This window comes from Oryctolagus cuniculus, chromosome 10 (genome assembly GCF_051225735.1).
Source record: "Oryctolagus cuniculus isolate XC-2025 breed Fujian yellow rabbit chromosome 10, ASM5122573v1, whole genome shotgun sequence".
Classification (NCBI taxonomy): Eukaryota; Metazoa; Chordata; class Mammalia; order Lagomorpha; family Leporidae; genus Oryctolagus; species Oryctolagus cuniculus.
This window is the reverse complement of record NC_142876.1, coordinates 65,597,301-65,610,728: the sequence shown is the minus strand read 5'-3', so window position 1 is coordinate 65,610,728 and position 13,428 is coordinate 65,597,301. Positions and strand designations below refer to the sequence as shown.

General features: G+C 44.6%; 1 protein-coding gene across 11 annotated transcripts in view; it reads right to left on the bottom strand.

The window, feature by feature from the left end:
• The window catches only part of PTPRM (protein tyrosine phosphatase receptor type M), an 884,286-nt gene that overhangs the window by 121,771 nt on the left and 749,087 nt on the right, over window positions 1-13,428 (bottom strand). For all 11 annotated transcript variants that reach the window (XM_089305318.1, XM_008261054.5, XM_089305319.1 and 8 more), the window contains one exon: window positions 5,371-5,458. In XM_089305318.1, the coding sequence (XP_089161444.1) occupies window positions 5,371-5,458 (88 nt within the window). The remainder of the gene's footprint in view (window positions 1-5,370; window positions 5,459-13,428) is intronic.

The following is a 13,428-nucleotide window of genomic DNA, read 5'->3' as shown; positions in this document are numbered from 1 at the left end:
ATCCAAAGCCATTGGGCCAAGACATGGTGGGACAAGGACTCCAAATCATGTCTCTAACTCAAGCCGTGTTCTTCTCTATTGCCAAGAGGTCTTTCCCGACCAGGTAACCCACTCTCATTACCCTTTTGCTACACATTCCTCATGTTCTCTCCATAACACACTTTCCACATATCTGTGGACCTGACACCTATGATCTCATCCAGTCTTAGCCTGGCGTGGCCCACACATAGTACGTTCTGGGGGTGGGAGATAGAGTTAAACCTGCTCTGCCTCTGACAGCACTGGCTGCCTTCAGTCCCTGTGTCTGGGGTGATGCAATACTTGATCCCAAAGGCAAAGACCTGAGAGTTGAGGATGATCTTGGTGTTGGCAAAATGTTCTCCACCAAGCTGGGAGTCAGCAAACCACAGCCTGTGGACCAAATAAAGTCCATTGCCTGGATCGGAAATCCAGTTGACTGGAACATAGGCCCGCTTGTAGCTATATTATCTGCGTCTGCTTTTGTGCTGCGACAGCAGAGCTGAGAGCTGAACAGAGCCTGGCTACCCCATGGCTGTGAACTGAAATGTGTCCCTCCAAAATTACTCCCAGGGCAATAAGATTAAGAAGTGGGGGCCTTTGCGAGGTGGTTAGGCCATGGAAGTCCTGCCCTCATGGATGGGATGAGCTCCTTATAAAAGGACCAAAGGGAACTAACATGGCCCTTTTGTGCTTCCACTCTCCCATCGTGTGGGGACGCAGTATTCGTCCCTTATGGAGGGTGCAGCAACAAGGTGATGACTGTGAAGCAGGTAGCAGCTCTCCCCATGCCCAAATCTGTCCACGCCTTGATCTTGGGACTCTCCAGCCTCCAGAACTGAGAGTGAGAGAGGGAAATTTTTATTGTTTACAAAGTGCTAGTTTGTAGGATTTTGTTACAGCAGCAGGAATGGACTAAGATATCTACAAAGGCTGAATTATTTCCCACTGAGCCCTACACGGGCAAGTCTGCCAATCTCTGCAGCAGACTGGAATTGCTGGGAGAGCTGTACCCATTTACATGGAATCCTTAACAGCAGTGCCACTTACGGTGTCTAGCAGATAGTAGTATCTGTGCACTGACGGAATGGATTATTTGATCTGTTGAGGCACATTCTCTTTGTCTAGCTGTGAGGAGAAGCAAAGAGCTGTGCACCAAATACCCAGATGGGCCCAGTAGATATGAGGTGAGCAGACATCTGGAGGCTGAGTAAGATGTCTACAGGAAATATCCATGTGGGACGCAGTGGTGAGCTTGCAACCCTTTTGCAGAGGGAAGCAGTGAATATGGGGCCATTCCCATGTGGGCTCAGAGGGGCTCTGCCTCTACCTGAGTATAGAAATAGAAAATTTTCTAGATAATTAAACCAGCAAATCATTTTTTTTATTAACACAAACAGATAACTCCTTACTTAATGTGATCAGAGCCAAGTCACTTCATCTCTCTGAGGATGAGGACAGTGGTTGGTCCCATGCAAATACTTTGCATTTGTGGGTTTTAAATGTCCCCACAAAAAAGACATTATGGATTTTTATTACAGGAATATTGGAGGTAGGTTAGGCCACGCTTATCTTTTGTTCTGCTTCCCTCCCCACCCTGTATTCAGCAGTGCTGGCCAGAGCCCTGCAGCTGGCCATCCTGCCTTCCCAGACAAGGCAGAATGTGGGTGGCCACGCCGGCCTCCACCCTTCTCCACACCTGTCCCGGATATTCCAGTGTCCGCTGACCTCCTGTCCTCTCTGTGCGCATTCTGAGTTGGAGATGATCAGTGATAACAGTCGAACTATTCAGCCTTAACCCTACTGTCCTTAGACAACAGCCATGAAGCCATCAAACAGAACCACAGCAGAAGGCAGCCCTGGAACTTCTCTACAGGGGACCCTGGAGAATCTATACTGAAGCTATCTTTAAGTACACAGATTTTATTTCATTTGTGTATTGATTTGGAATGGCTTAGGAAGAGGAAGGATAGCAGGGCAGGGGGAGCAAGTCTCCTTAAGCTGCCTCCTGCTGGTCACTGACTTTTTTTTTAAAAGATTTATTTATTTGGCCGGCACCATGGCTCACTTGGCTAATCCTCCACCTGCGGCGCCGGCACCCCGGGTTCCAGTCCCGGTTGGGGTGCCAGGTACTAGTCCCAGTTGCTCCTCTTCCAGTCCAGCTCTCTGCTGTGGCCCAGGAGGGCAGCGGAGGATGGCCCAAGTGCTTGGGCCCCTGCACCTGCATGGGAGACCAGGAGGAAGCACCTGGCTCTTGGCTTTGGATTGGCACAGCGCCGGCTGTGGCAGCCATTAGGGGAGTGAACCAACAGAGGGAAGACCTTTCTCTCTGTCTCTCTCTCACTGTCTGTAACTCTACCTGTCAAATAAAAAAATATTTATTTAAATATTTATTTATTTGAAAGTCAGAGTTACAGAGATAAAGGAGAGGAAGAGAGAGAGAAAGAGAGAGAGGTCTTCCATCTGATGGTTCACTCCCCAATTGGCCTCAACAGCTGGAGCTATATCGATCCGAAGCTGGGAGCCAGGAACTTCTTCCAGGTCTCCCATGCGGGTGCAGGAGCCCAAAGACTTGGGCCACCTTCCACTGCTTCCAGGCCATAGCAGAGAGCTGGATCGGAAGTGGAACAGCCAGGTCTTGAACTGGCGCCCATATGGGATGCCGGTGCTTCAGGCCAGGGCATTAACCCACTATGCCACAGCGCTGGTCCCTGATCACTGACTCTTTAGACTCTGATGCTAATGCAAAAAGTAAGCCAGTGGGACCAATCATTCAACCAGGCAGTGGTGAGACAAGCTGCTCAAGGTTGGAGCTCTGCCTCCACATCTTACTAACTGTAGGATGCTTTTACCCTCTTTTATGTTTTCAAAAAGATTTATTTTACTCGAAAGGCAGATTTACAGAGAGAGGGACACACACACGCACACACACACACACACACACACACAGAGAACGAGAGATATCTTTCATCTGCTATTCACTCCCCATTGGCTGCAAAGGCTGGGGCTGGGCCTGGTGGAAGCCAGGAGCTTCCTCCGGGTCTCTCACATGGGTGCAGGGGCCCAGGGACTGAAGCCATCTTCTGCTGCTTTCCCAGGCTCATTAGCAGGCAGCTAGATCAGAAGCGGAGCAGCTGGGACACAAACCGGTTCTCATACAGGATGCTGGCACTGCAGGAGGTGGCTTAACCCCCTATGCTAAAACATCAGCCCCAGCTCTCACCCTCTTGATGCTGCAGTTTTCTCACCCATAAAACAGTGTGTGACATTACCTGTCCCCTGGTGGCATCACAGAGAGTAATGAGTTAATACGTGTAACATGCTTATACTGGTGTCTACCACTTGCAAGTCCTTGGCAAATGCTAGCTTTTATTCTTTTGCATTGATAATTCAAAAATAGCTCTCATGTCTACCAAGTATAGATAGGTATTAAACTATGCATCAGGGAGCAGACTCAAAGATGTATTGTGCAAAGGCCACTAGACTCTCAGCACACTTGAAGTCACACCGCTTGACACTGCCTTTTGTGTGCTCAGCAGGAGGGCCACACGACTGCCAGACAGAGGCTTGTCAACATGCCCTTGCCCTTCACATGTGAAGGGAATTCTTCGGTTTCCCTCTGAGTCCCCTCAGAGCTTGTTATAGAGCAGAAGGCATCCCAGTAAAGGATCTTGGAAGCCATTAGGAATTGCCTTAAGTTCTTCTAACAGGGCCAGGCTTCACTGGCTCCCAGGCAACACGCAGGATCTGTATAGTCCAAGAAGGCCCATTTTTCTTCTCTGAGCCTCTCTCTCTGCAGCACTGGGCATGTGGCTGCCATCACAATGGAGTACAGCCATGGGGATCGGTTGTCTGTGGGGCCTGCTCTGTTCTGGGGTTAGGGACAGTGCCTCATCTTGATAACTTCTGCATTTTCAGTGTCCAGTATCAAGCAAACTCACCAAGTGGCAACCAAACCCTAGATCTCAGGGCAGCATCTCCTGTAGCATGCTCACTGAGGCACTAAGGGAACACAGCATGTTCTAAAAGCAACCAAAAATCATGCAAAGTTATCACTTGTATCCTGCAAAACTTGTGGTTTGGTTTTACTGGTGGCCAAAGAGAAAACAGGGCATGCTCAGTTGGGATGTATCAGAGTATCAGTCAGCTCTCTCTGCCCCCACCCCATCCCTTTTCTTTTGATAAAACACACTGCAGACCGGCACTGTCCAGTATGGCAGCCGCTAGTATCCTGTAGTATCTGACTTCAACACTATTAAAATTAACTAAAATATAAACTTCGCTTCCTTGCTGGCACCAACCACATTCCAAGAACCCAGTGGTGCTGTATGGGATGTCACAGACATAGGACATTTTTTTCGTTCACAGAAAACTCTGTGGGGTGAGGCTGTCCTGGAATCTGTGCTGTCACACTGAGGAAGGGCAACTTGGGCATGTTAGCTGCTCTCCCACAATCAATACAGCACAAAACTGCTCCCCAGGAATAGCCAGCCTTCCCAGGCTGTCCTCTTCTAAGTGCTGTGATACCAAGAGCTTGATGTTCCCGAGGCCAAATCTCATGTCACCAGTGTTTTCATTATCATTATTGTTATTTACTTATCTTCACAAATAGTTTCAGTTCCGTGTGGCTACTTCAGCCAGCGGGCTTGTCAGGGCCGCGATGCAGTCACAGATGCCTTAGCGCAGCTGAATGCTGGGGGAGGGAAGACTGGAGCCTGGGCAGAAGAGAGCTTATCGCTCTACCCTGCGTCTCAGCATCGTTACGGAACATTAATGAGGTTGGGCTCGATTTAAAAACCGTCGCAGGTATTATGGATCGGTAACATTCAGTTTTACAGGCGCTGGGAATTTCTGAGATATAATCCTAGTTCTTTTGCTAATGAGTGTTGTGATATGGGGACTCTCATTTAACTTCAGAGTTTCAGTTTCCTGTCCTTAAAATGGGGCTATTACTGACCTACCTAACCCAGTGTCCAGAGGATTAATGAGCTAACGCCTGCAGAGAACTCCACTAAGGCATGCTGTGCATCATTATTTCTATTCATCCTCACGTAGCAGCTGGGAGAAGTTAACACTGTTATGTTTACCCCTTCTAAAATGAATTTTCACACAACCTAGGCTACCCAAACCTTAAATCTGCAGGTGAACCTGGGCCCTCAGCAAGAGCGCACTGATGTACTGTGGGCATTCACAGGTGGCTTTTCCTTTCTTTAGTATGATTATATACCAGCTCTCCTGGGACTGGGAAGCAGTAATTGCACTGGAAATTCTCCCTGCATGAGTCTGGTGGTCAGTCTTATCAGGTGTGGAAAGAAAGTTATACAACCGCACAATGGTCCCGTCAGCACTTACATGCGATGATATTCCCGTATCTGTTCTTCATTCTGTTCTCATCTTTCTTCGCGGAGTCCCACGGTGCTGACTGCCCTTCAAAGAAGCTCTGGAAGAAAGAGGCAAGTGACAGGAGGCATTACAATTTGGTGCAGTAAACAGAGGGAGCTCTGGGAGGACGGAGGCGCTGAAAAAATGGGGAACAAAGGTCAAAAGCAAAGACTGTCCACAGGAGTGAGAAAAAACAATTATTATACTGTTTTATAGCTTAGCTACTTCATTTAGGCTTTGCTATCCATTTTCCCCCCATAGTTAGTATCTTACAAACACAAGAATGGAGGCTGAAGAGGGGATACCCACAATTTATCTGTATAGCACAGAAAAAAGGTCACATGGTCATTCTAGCCTACCTGGATACATAATCCAGGAAAAATAATTAACATTTCTCTCATTTTCTTAAATACCATTTTTCAATAGTCTTGTAAGAGATATAAAGATATCTTTTTTTTCTCCCTATTTGTTAACTTAAAGAAGATTATTTTTGGTTAAAATGGTGAACTTAGTGACTAAACCTTTATATGACTTCAGGCTAAAATCTTGTAATAAACCCTGCCAGAGTTTTTGTTCATCTTAACTGAAGCTTAGATGTCCATTTATTTGAGGATTTGGCATTATTATGCCTGGGGTCTTTAATCTTCATGTTATTAGATGTATTTTTTCTGTTCCAATTATACTGAAAATGTCCTCTACTATCAATGGACAAGTAAAAAAAAAAATCTGGGGTTTTCATTTCCACTTTAAGTCCGTGTAATATTCTCCCTTTGTGTAGTCAACTATATGAGGAGGTTATGGAAGAAGGAGGGTAGCAAGAAGGATTTTGTGAACCTCATTTCTTGTCCTTGTCACAGCTGCTCTTCTATTTCTTGGCACCAGTTGGGAAAGAGAAAAAGCGAAGAAAGAAGAATGTGGGGCAGACAAGAAAGGCTCCAGTCTGAAACACTTGAGGGCCAGATGGTGTCAAGAATTCAGGTTCTCAAACAAGCACCCAGGGGGCTCTCTGAGGTCTCTCTTCACAATGGAAGCTCTTCCTTACCCACCTAATCTCCATCCCAGTGCCCTGGCCATCTCCACCACTCACCAGTGCTTAGTGATTTATTATTTTTTATGGGTCCTTCCTTATTAGGTAAATTAGTCCTTAGTCTTACTGCAGTAGATACATCTTCTCTCAGACCTCACAGGGTCTCTGTGATCTGCTCCACCCACCTGCCTGTCCCACAGCACCCAACATGGAGTGGACAGGGCTCAATACATTCTGTTATATCTATGTCTGTCTCTCATGCCCCTGGTCATAACTTAGCAATTACTTATTGAACAAATACATGGTTGTGATGTTTGGTTAACATGTATTTTGGCCATGAATTCAAAAGTAAGCTTTATGTTTGCAACTTAAGTGTAGGATGAGTTCTAAGCCTCGAAAAACTTGCCTTTTCATGACCTGCTGGGTATGGATAGCTCAGTTCTCATCAGAGACCAGCTGGGAAAGAGGCAATCCAAGCTCTGTCCCAGTTGGCTAATTCAGACTTTATTATCATTAGGACATCCAAAGCAGCAGGAGTTGAAGCAGACAAGATTTTATCAATTCAAGAGTGAAAAGATGACACTAGACACTTAACAGTTAAAGAGTTGGGGCCGGCACTGTGGTGTAGAGGGTAAAGCCGCTGCCTATAGTGCCAGCAACCCATATGGGCGCCAGTTTGAGTCCTGGCTGCTCCACTTCTGATTCAGCTGTTATGGCATGAGAAAGCAGTAGAAGATGGCCCAAGTTCTTGGGCCCCTGCACCGGCAAGGGAAGACCCAGAGGAAGCTCTTGGCTCCTGGTTTTTGATCGGCGCAGCTCTAGCTATTGCGGCCAATTGGGGAGTGAACCAGTGGATGGAACACCTGGCCCCCCACCTCTGCCTCTCCTCTCTCTGTGTAACTTTCTCTGTGACTTTCAAATAAAATAAATAAATAAATCTTTAAAAAAAATTCTAAAGAGTTTTAATTGCCCATCTTAACTTAGGATGCCTTTCATTCTGATCATTAGATCATTATTATCACAACAGGTTTTTATATTCTATTTGTCATTTAGAAAAGAATAACAGAGGGGCAGGTCAGGTATAGAAGTCCTTTATAGGAGTGAGCTGCATAATGTTTTGGTCAGCAATGGATCCCCTTAGATTGTGTTGCCTTGTGACATCACAGTCGGCTTGGTTTAAGTGCACCTTGTGATGTCTGTCCAACAGTGAAACTGACTAACAACTTATTTCTCAGAATGTGTCCCTGTTGTTCAGCAGCACATGGTGTACATGAATGGCAGTATAATTCAAAAAGTTTGTGTAAAAATGGAATTAAAAGTATGAGTTTCAAACAGGTTGATTATTGTTTACAGCCCTTGTCTCCATTGTTGAGGAATGCTGTTTTTTGTTTTCTTAGTATTTGTTGAATTCTTAAGGAGGGATAACCTTATGATTATAAAATAAACTGAATGTATGTCATTGTACAAATTAAAAGTAAGAATAAGAAAGGAAAGAGGAGGGAGGGTGAGAACATGGGCGGGAGGGAGGGTAGAGCGGGAAGTAACACTATGCTTCCAAATCTGTATAAATGAAATGCATGACATCTGTTCATCTTACATAAATAAAAAATTATATTAAAAAATTAAATGTATAATCAATTTCCAAAAAAGTATGAGTTTTTTGATGCAAAAAACTTGAAATCCATGCATAATTTTTTCATAATACATATTTTCCATGTATTATGAAAACATGTTTTTGCACCAAAATAAACTAATTCTTTTTTTTTTTTTTTTCGACAGGCAGAGTTAGACAGTGAGAGAGACAGAGAGAAAGGTCTTCTGTTGGTTCACCCCTCAAATGGCCGCTACGGCCAGCACTGTGCCAATCTGAAGCCAGGAGCCAGGTGCTTATCCTGGTCTCCCATGCGGGTGCAGGGCCCAAGCACATGAGGCATCCTCCACTGCCTTCCTGGGCCACAGCAGAGAGCTGGACTGGAAGGGGAGCAACCAGGACAGAACCGGCACCCCAACCGGGACTAGAACCCAGGGTCCCAGCACTGCAGGCGGAGAACTAGCTTAGTGAGCTGTGGTGCCGGCCAAACTCATACTTTTTTTTTTTTTTTTTTTGACAGGCAGAGTGGACAGTGAGAGAGAGAGACAGAGAGAAAGGTCTTCCTTTGCTGTTGGTTCACCCTCCAATGGCCGCCGCGGCCGGCGCACCAAACTGATCCAAAGGCAGGAGCCAGGTGCTTCTCCTGGTCTCCCATGGGGTACAGGGCCCAAGGACTTGGGCCATGTCGCTCCCCGTCTTCGTGGGGGAATGACACAGGACCCTGCGCTGTTCTTTCGTCTGCTCGGCCCTCCCCGGGTTTGCTGCTGGTTCTTCCCGGGTTGGCTACTATCCCTTCCACCTCCGTGGAAGGGCAGTTCCCCCTGGCCGCATTCCCCACTTCCGCAGGGGAGCGGCACACCGCCGGCCGGTTCTCTCGGGGGCTGCACGGGTTCCCTTAGATGTTCCCCATAGATGTTCCCCGGTGCATGCCGTCTCTCTCCTCCTTTATAGTCCTCCTCCGCCAATCCTAACTCGGCTGCCCACACGCCGAGTACGCTGCTCTCCTCCAATCAGGAGCAAGTCCTACAGTTTATTAGTTGAACTGGAGGCAGCTGTGCGGAAGCTGTTTACTTCTCTCCCAGCGCCATATTGTGGGAGAGCAGATGCATAGAATAAGTCTTAATTCGAGTAACTTAGTCTAGTCCGGATTGCTCCCCACAGGGCCATCCTCCACTGCCCTCCCTGGCCACAGCAGAGAGCTGGACTAGAAGAGGGGCAACTGGGAAAGAATCTGGCGCCCCGACTGGGACTAGAACCCGGTGTGCCGGCGCCCCTAGGTGGAGGATTAGCCTATTGAGCCGCGGCGCCGGCCCAAACTCATACTTTTAATTCCATTTTTACATAGACTTTTTAAAAAACTTTTGTTTAATAAATATAAATTTCCAAAGTACAGTTTATGGATTACAATGGCTTTCCCCCCCATAACTTCCCTCCCACCTGCAACCCTCCCATCTCCTGTTCCCTCTCCCATTCCATTCACATCAAGATTCATTTTTAATTCTCTTTATATACAGAAGATCAATTTAGTATATATTAAGTAAAGCTTTTGACTGTTTGTACCCACACAGAAACATAAAGTGTAAAATACTGTTTGAGTACTAGTTATAGCATTAATTCACATTGTACAACACATTAAGGACAGAGATCCTATATGAGGAGTAAGTGCACAGGACTCCTGTTGTTGACTTAACAAATTGACACTCTTGTTTATGGCATCAGTAATCTCCCTAGGCTCTTGTCATGAGTTGCCAAGGCTATGGAAGCCTTTGAGTTCACTGACTCCGATCTTACTTAGACAAGGTCATAGTCAAAGTGGAAGTTCTCTCTTCTCTTCAGAGAAAGGTACCTCCTCCTCTGATGGCCCATTCTTTCCACTGGGATCTCACTCGCAGATATCTTTCATTTAGTGTTTTTTTTTTTTTTTTTTTTCCAGAGTGTCTTGGCTTTCCATGCCTAAAATACTCTCATGGGCTCTTTAGCCAGATCCAAATGCCTTAGGGCTGATTCTGAGGCCAGAGTGCTGTTTAGGACATCTGCCATTCTATGAGTCTGCTGTGTCTCCTGCTTCCCATGTTGGATCATTCCCTCCCTTTTTAATTCTATCAGTTAGTATTAGCAGACACTAGTCTTGTTTATGTGATCCCTTTGACTCTTGGACCTATCATTATGAGACTTTTTGAATCCTCTTAGACTGCTAGTTGAAAGGTAAAATAAAATATGATGTAATAAAAAACAAGTAAAATATTTTCAGATTATCAATAAGCTAAGTCAATAAAAATGTAGTACAAGACCATTATATAATATGGATTTATTCAAGCAGGTAACTTCTATCTGTTCTGCTCTAAAATATGAACTTAAAATAGCATCACGAATTTTAAAGTCAGATACTCTTTTTCTGAATAATGCCTCCGTTACTTTATGAATAACAATTATTTTACAGTAGAGTCATAATTATATTTGACTGACACAATTTAATTTTACTTGGAATTTGCAGTGATCTAATTACTAATCTCACTCCCCTCTGCCTTTTCCACAAATCTAGAACATTCTCAGCTCTTGTTTCTTTGTAGGAAGTTGGAAGAAGATCACTGATTTAAAGGGAGAATATGAGGTCTTCCTGTAAATCCACAGCTTCAACCATGGAAAGATGCCTTTAGATCCTTCGAGTCATTGCACACCTGAGCTACACATTCATGTCCTTCCCACTCCTGACAAACAGAAGCTCTTCTGCAGGGTAAGATGCTCTCATCACAGCTGTGTTTCTTGAATATTTGTGCTAAATGTGGGACTTCTAATAGCCCTTGCATTTAAAAACAGTTATTTTAATTTCATTATTTTCATTTAATTGGTGACCAGGAAGCAGACACAAATCAACAAATGGAATAATAACCAATCTTCTTCCACTTGAGCACTATAGTTCCAAAAATAGTTTTTAAGAGTTGGGCTCTTAAGTCTTCTCCATTTCTGAGCACACAGGCTGGGGGCGGGGGCACCAGCACGTGTCTGCAGAACAAGTCCATTATTGAAGTCATTCCCACTTTAGCAGCCGTGTGCCTTATGGCTCAGGGATCCGACATGGAGACAAGCTCTCAACAGCCTCAAACATAACGATGACCAGATCTCAACATTTTCTGATTCTGCATCCACTGCTCTTTCTGTACAGCCCTACCCTGTCAATGGCTTTGAAGGGGAGGACAGTATTAAATCTACACACTGAATATACATGCCAACATTATTGCTTTTCATGCTGACATCATATCTTCTCATCTCTAAGTGAAAGCTTACAAGAAGAGAATGTAAAAATTGTCAAGTGAGCTTTGTTTAGCTGTTGACTACTTTATATAAAATTGTTCTTGTTTTTCTTATTTGGTATGTGTTCCTTGTAGGGAAACAACAGCAGGAGAAGCTGGCATTCCTGCAAAGACCCTCTCAGCTTCCTACCTGGGAACTATGGGAATCATTACAAGTGGCAAAATGTATTTTTTTAAACCAAAGAAAAAACAAAGAGAAAATTATCAGATGCCTAGTGCCTCCACAGATGAATGCCATAGTCTCTTGACTCCCTACAGATATGGCGACTGTTGTCCTGCATTTTCTGGAACAGTTCCACTTCCCATTGTGGAGCCAATCTCTCCATACGTGATACACCTGCATCATTAAGATCACATACCTTATCGTTGAGTTGGAAAATAAGTACTATGCCTACGGGGAGTCTAGCTGCAGGAAGGAGGGGCTTTCTGGATTGATTACTTTGGCTTTTGCCTTCTATTTCTAAAAATTTATTTTGTTTCCTTCTGAAAGGGAGATTTTTTTTTTCCTCATAACATTCTAAGATGGACCCAGTTTTAAATGTTATGGTTTCTGTTAGTATGAACTTTCACAATATCTGAGAAAATATTTACCTTTAGATTTTGGACTCTTTTATACCTAAAGCAGGACAAAAGGCAACTGCCCAAAATTCTATCAGAAAATAAATCTTTGCCTGTACTCAGAGAAGCCAGGACATGATGACACATGACTCTTTGACAGTATGAGCCCCGGTTGCTTTCCTGGTTTGGAAATTCTCAGAGCAAGAATGGTAACTGGATCAGGGACCTGTCATCAGGATCACAGACTGCTTCACGTCTGGTCCAGAGCCACCCCCACCTCCGATGTGTAACTCCAGAGGGAGAGACGAACTTCCTGAGACTGAGAATTCCCTGATGACCCTCGGGATCCATTTCCTTTTGCTTTTTTGCTGACCATAAGATGGACAAACAGCCACTTATAAACCCACAGGTTAAATATGACTGAGGAAAAATCAGGTTCCTGGGGTTATATGCAAGTTTACTAAGCAACCATTTTATTCTGTCCTACCCCACTGACTTTTGGTTTTTAAATCCCTTTTAATAAATTGAGCAAAGTCAACACACATTTTATAAAATTTTCTCCTGTGTACTTTCCTTTGAGTAAGAACCAAAGCTTCTTTAGCTCTCCTTTGTTATCTTTAAGAGGCCAAAAGGTATACATGTTCCTTTTAAATGACAGAAATTGAGTCACTGAATTCTGCGCAAAAAATTCTACTTCGAATCAGTATTCATGAGAAGAAAGTAACCAGCACGTAACTTACGGCACATCTAGAGAAGAATCGTCCCTATGAGACGTGTTGGAAGTAAAACCAACCAGATTCTGAGTCCCTCCAGGGCTGAGATAGAAAGAATTTAGTCCCTTGAAAGGAGTCAGGGTTTCCTGAGCACATGCCAGAGACTGGCATCTGGCTGCTTGAGGGGAAACTTTGCCTGTCTGTCATGTTCAAGTTGACTTGCAACCTCCAATTTCTCCTGCCTCTCACACTTTTTGCTTGACAGCAATGAGGAGCAGGTTCACTGAAATCAGGTACAGCCAAAGCACAGGTGTGATTTGGAAACAGAGGCCCCACAAGAGGCCCACTGAGAGGACAGAAGTGACTGCTGAGGGAACCAAGGCGAAAGACGTCACTGGCCAAGAGAGCACTTTCCCTCCTCAGGGTGGTAACTTAAGGGCAAGCCTGGGAGACGTCAGGGATGGCCCAAGCTTCCAGTACACTTTTATAGGAGAAATTTTGAAAACGATATGCACATTTAGGCAATATTTAGTGGTTAGGGCATATTTTTAATATGCGGGTACAATTTAACACACCAACGATGGGTTTTTTATTATGAACAAAAACACTTTATGTATGTTGGGGATTTAAGTTAATGGTCTCCCTGTGCCTTCTGTTAGAGTTTTCATAAATATACTTATGCTTTTATTCTACTTAAAATGTAATTAAAGTGTTTCTTCTGACTACCTGAGCTCATATATACAGAAAAAAAGGCAGCAAACCTGGGAACCACTCTGAAAGAGTAATAAGTCTCCGAAACAATAAAAATGAAACCAGGCAAGCTCTGGT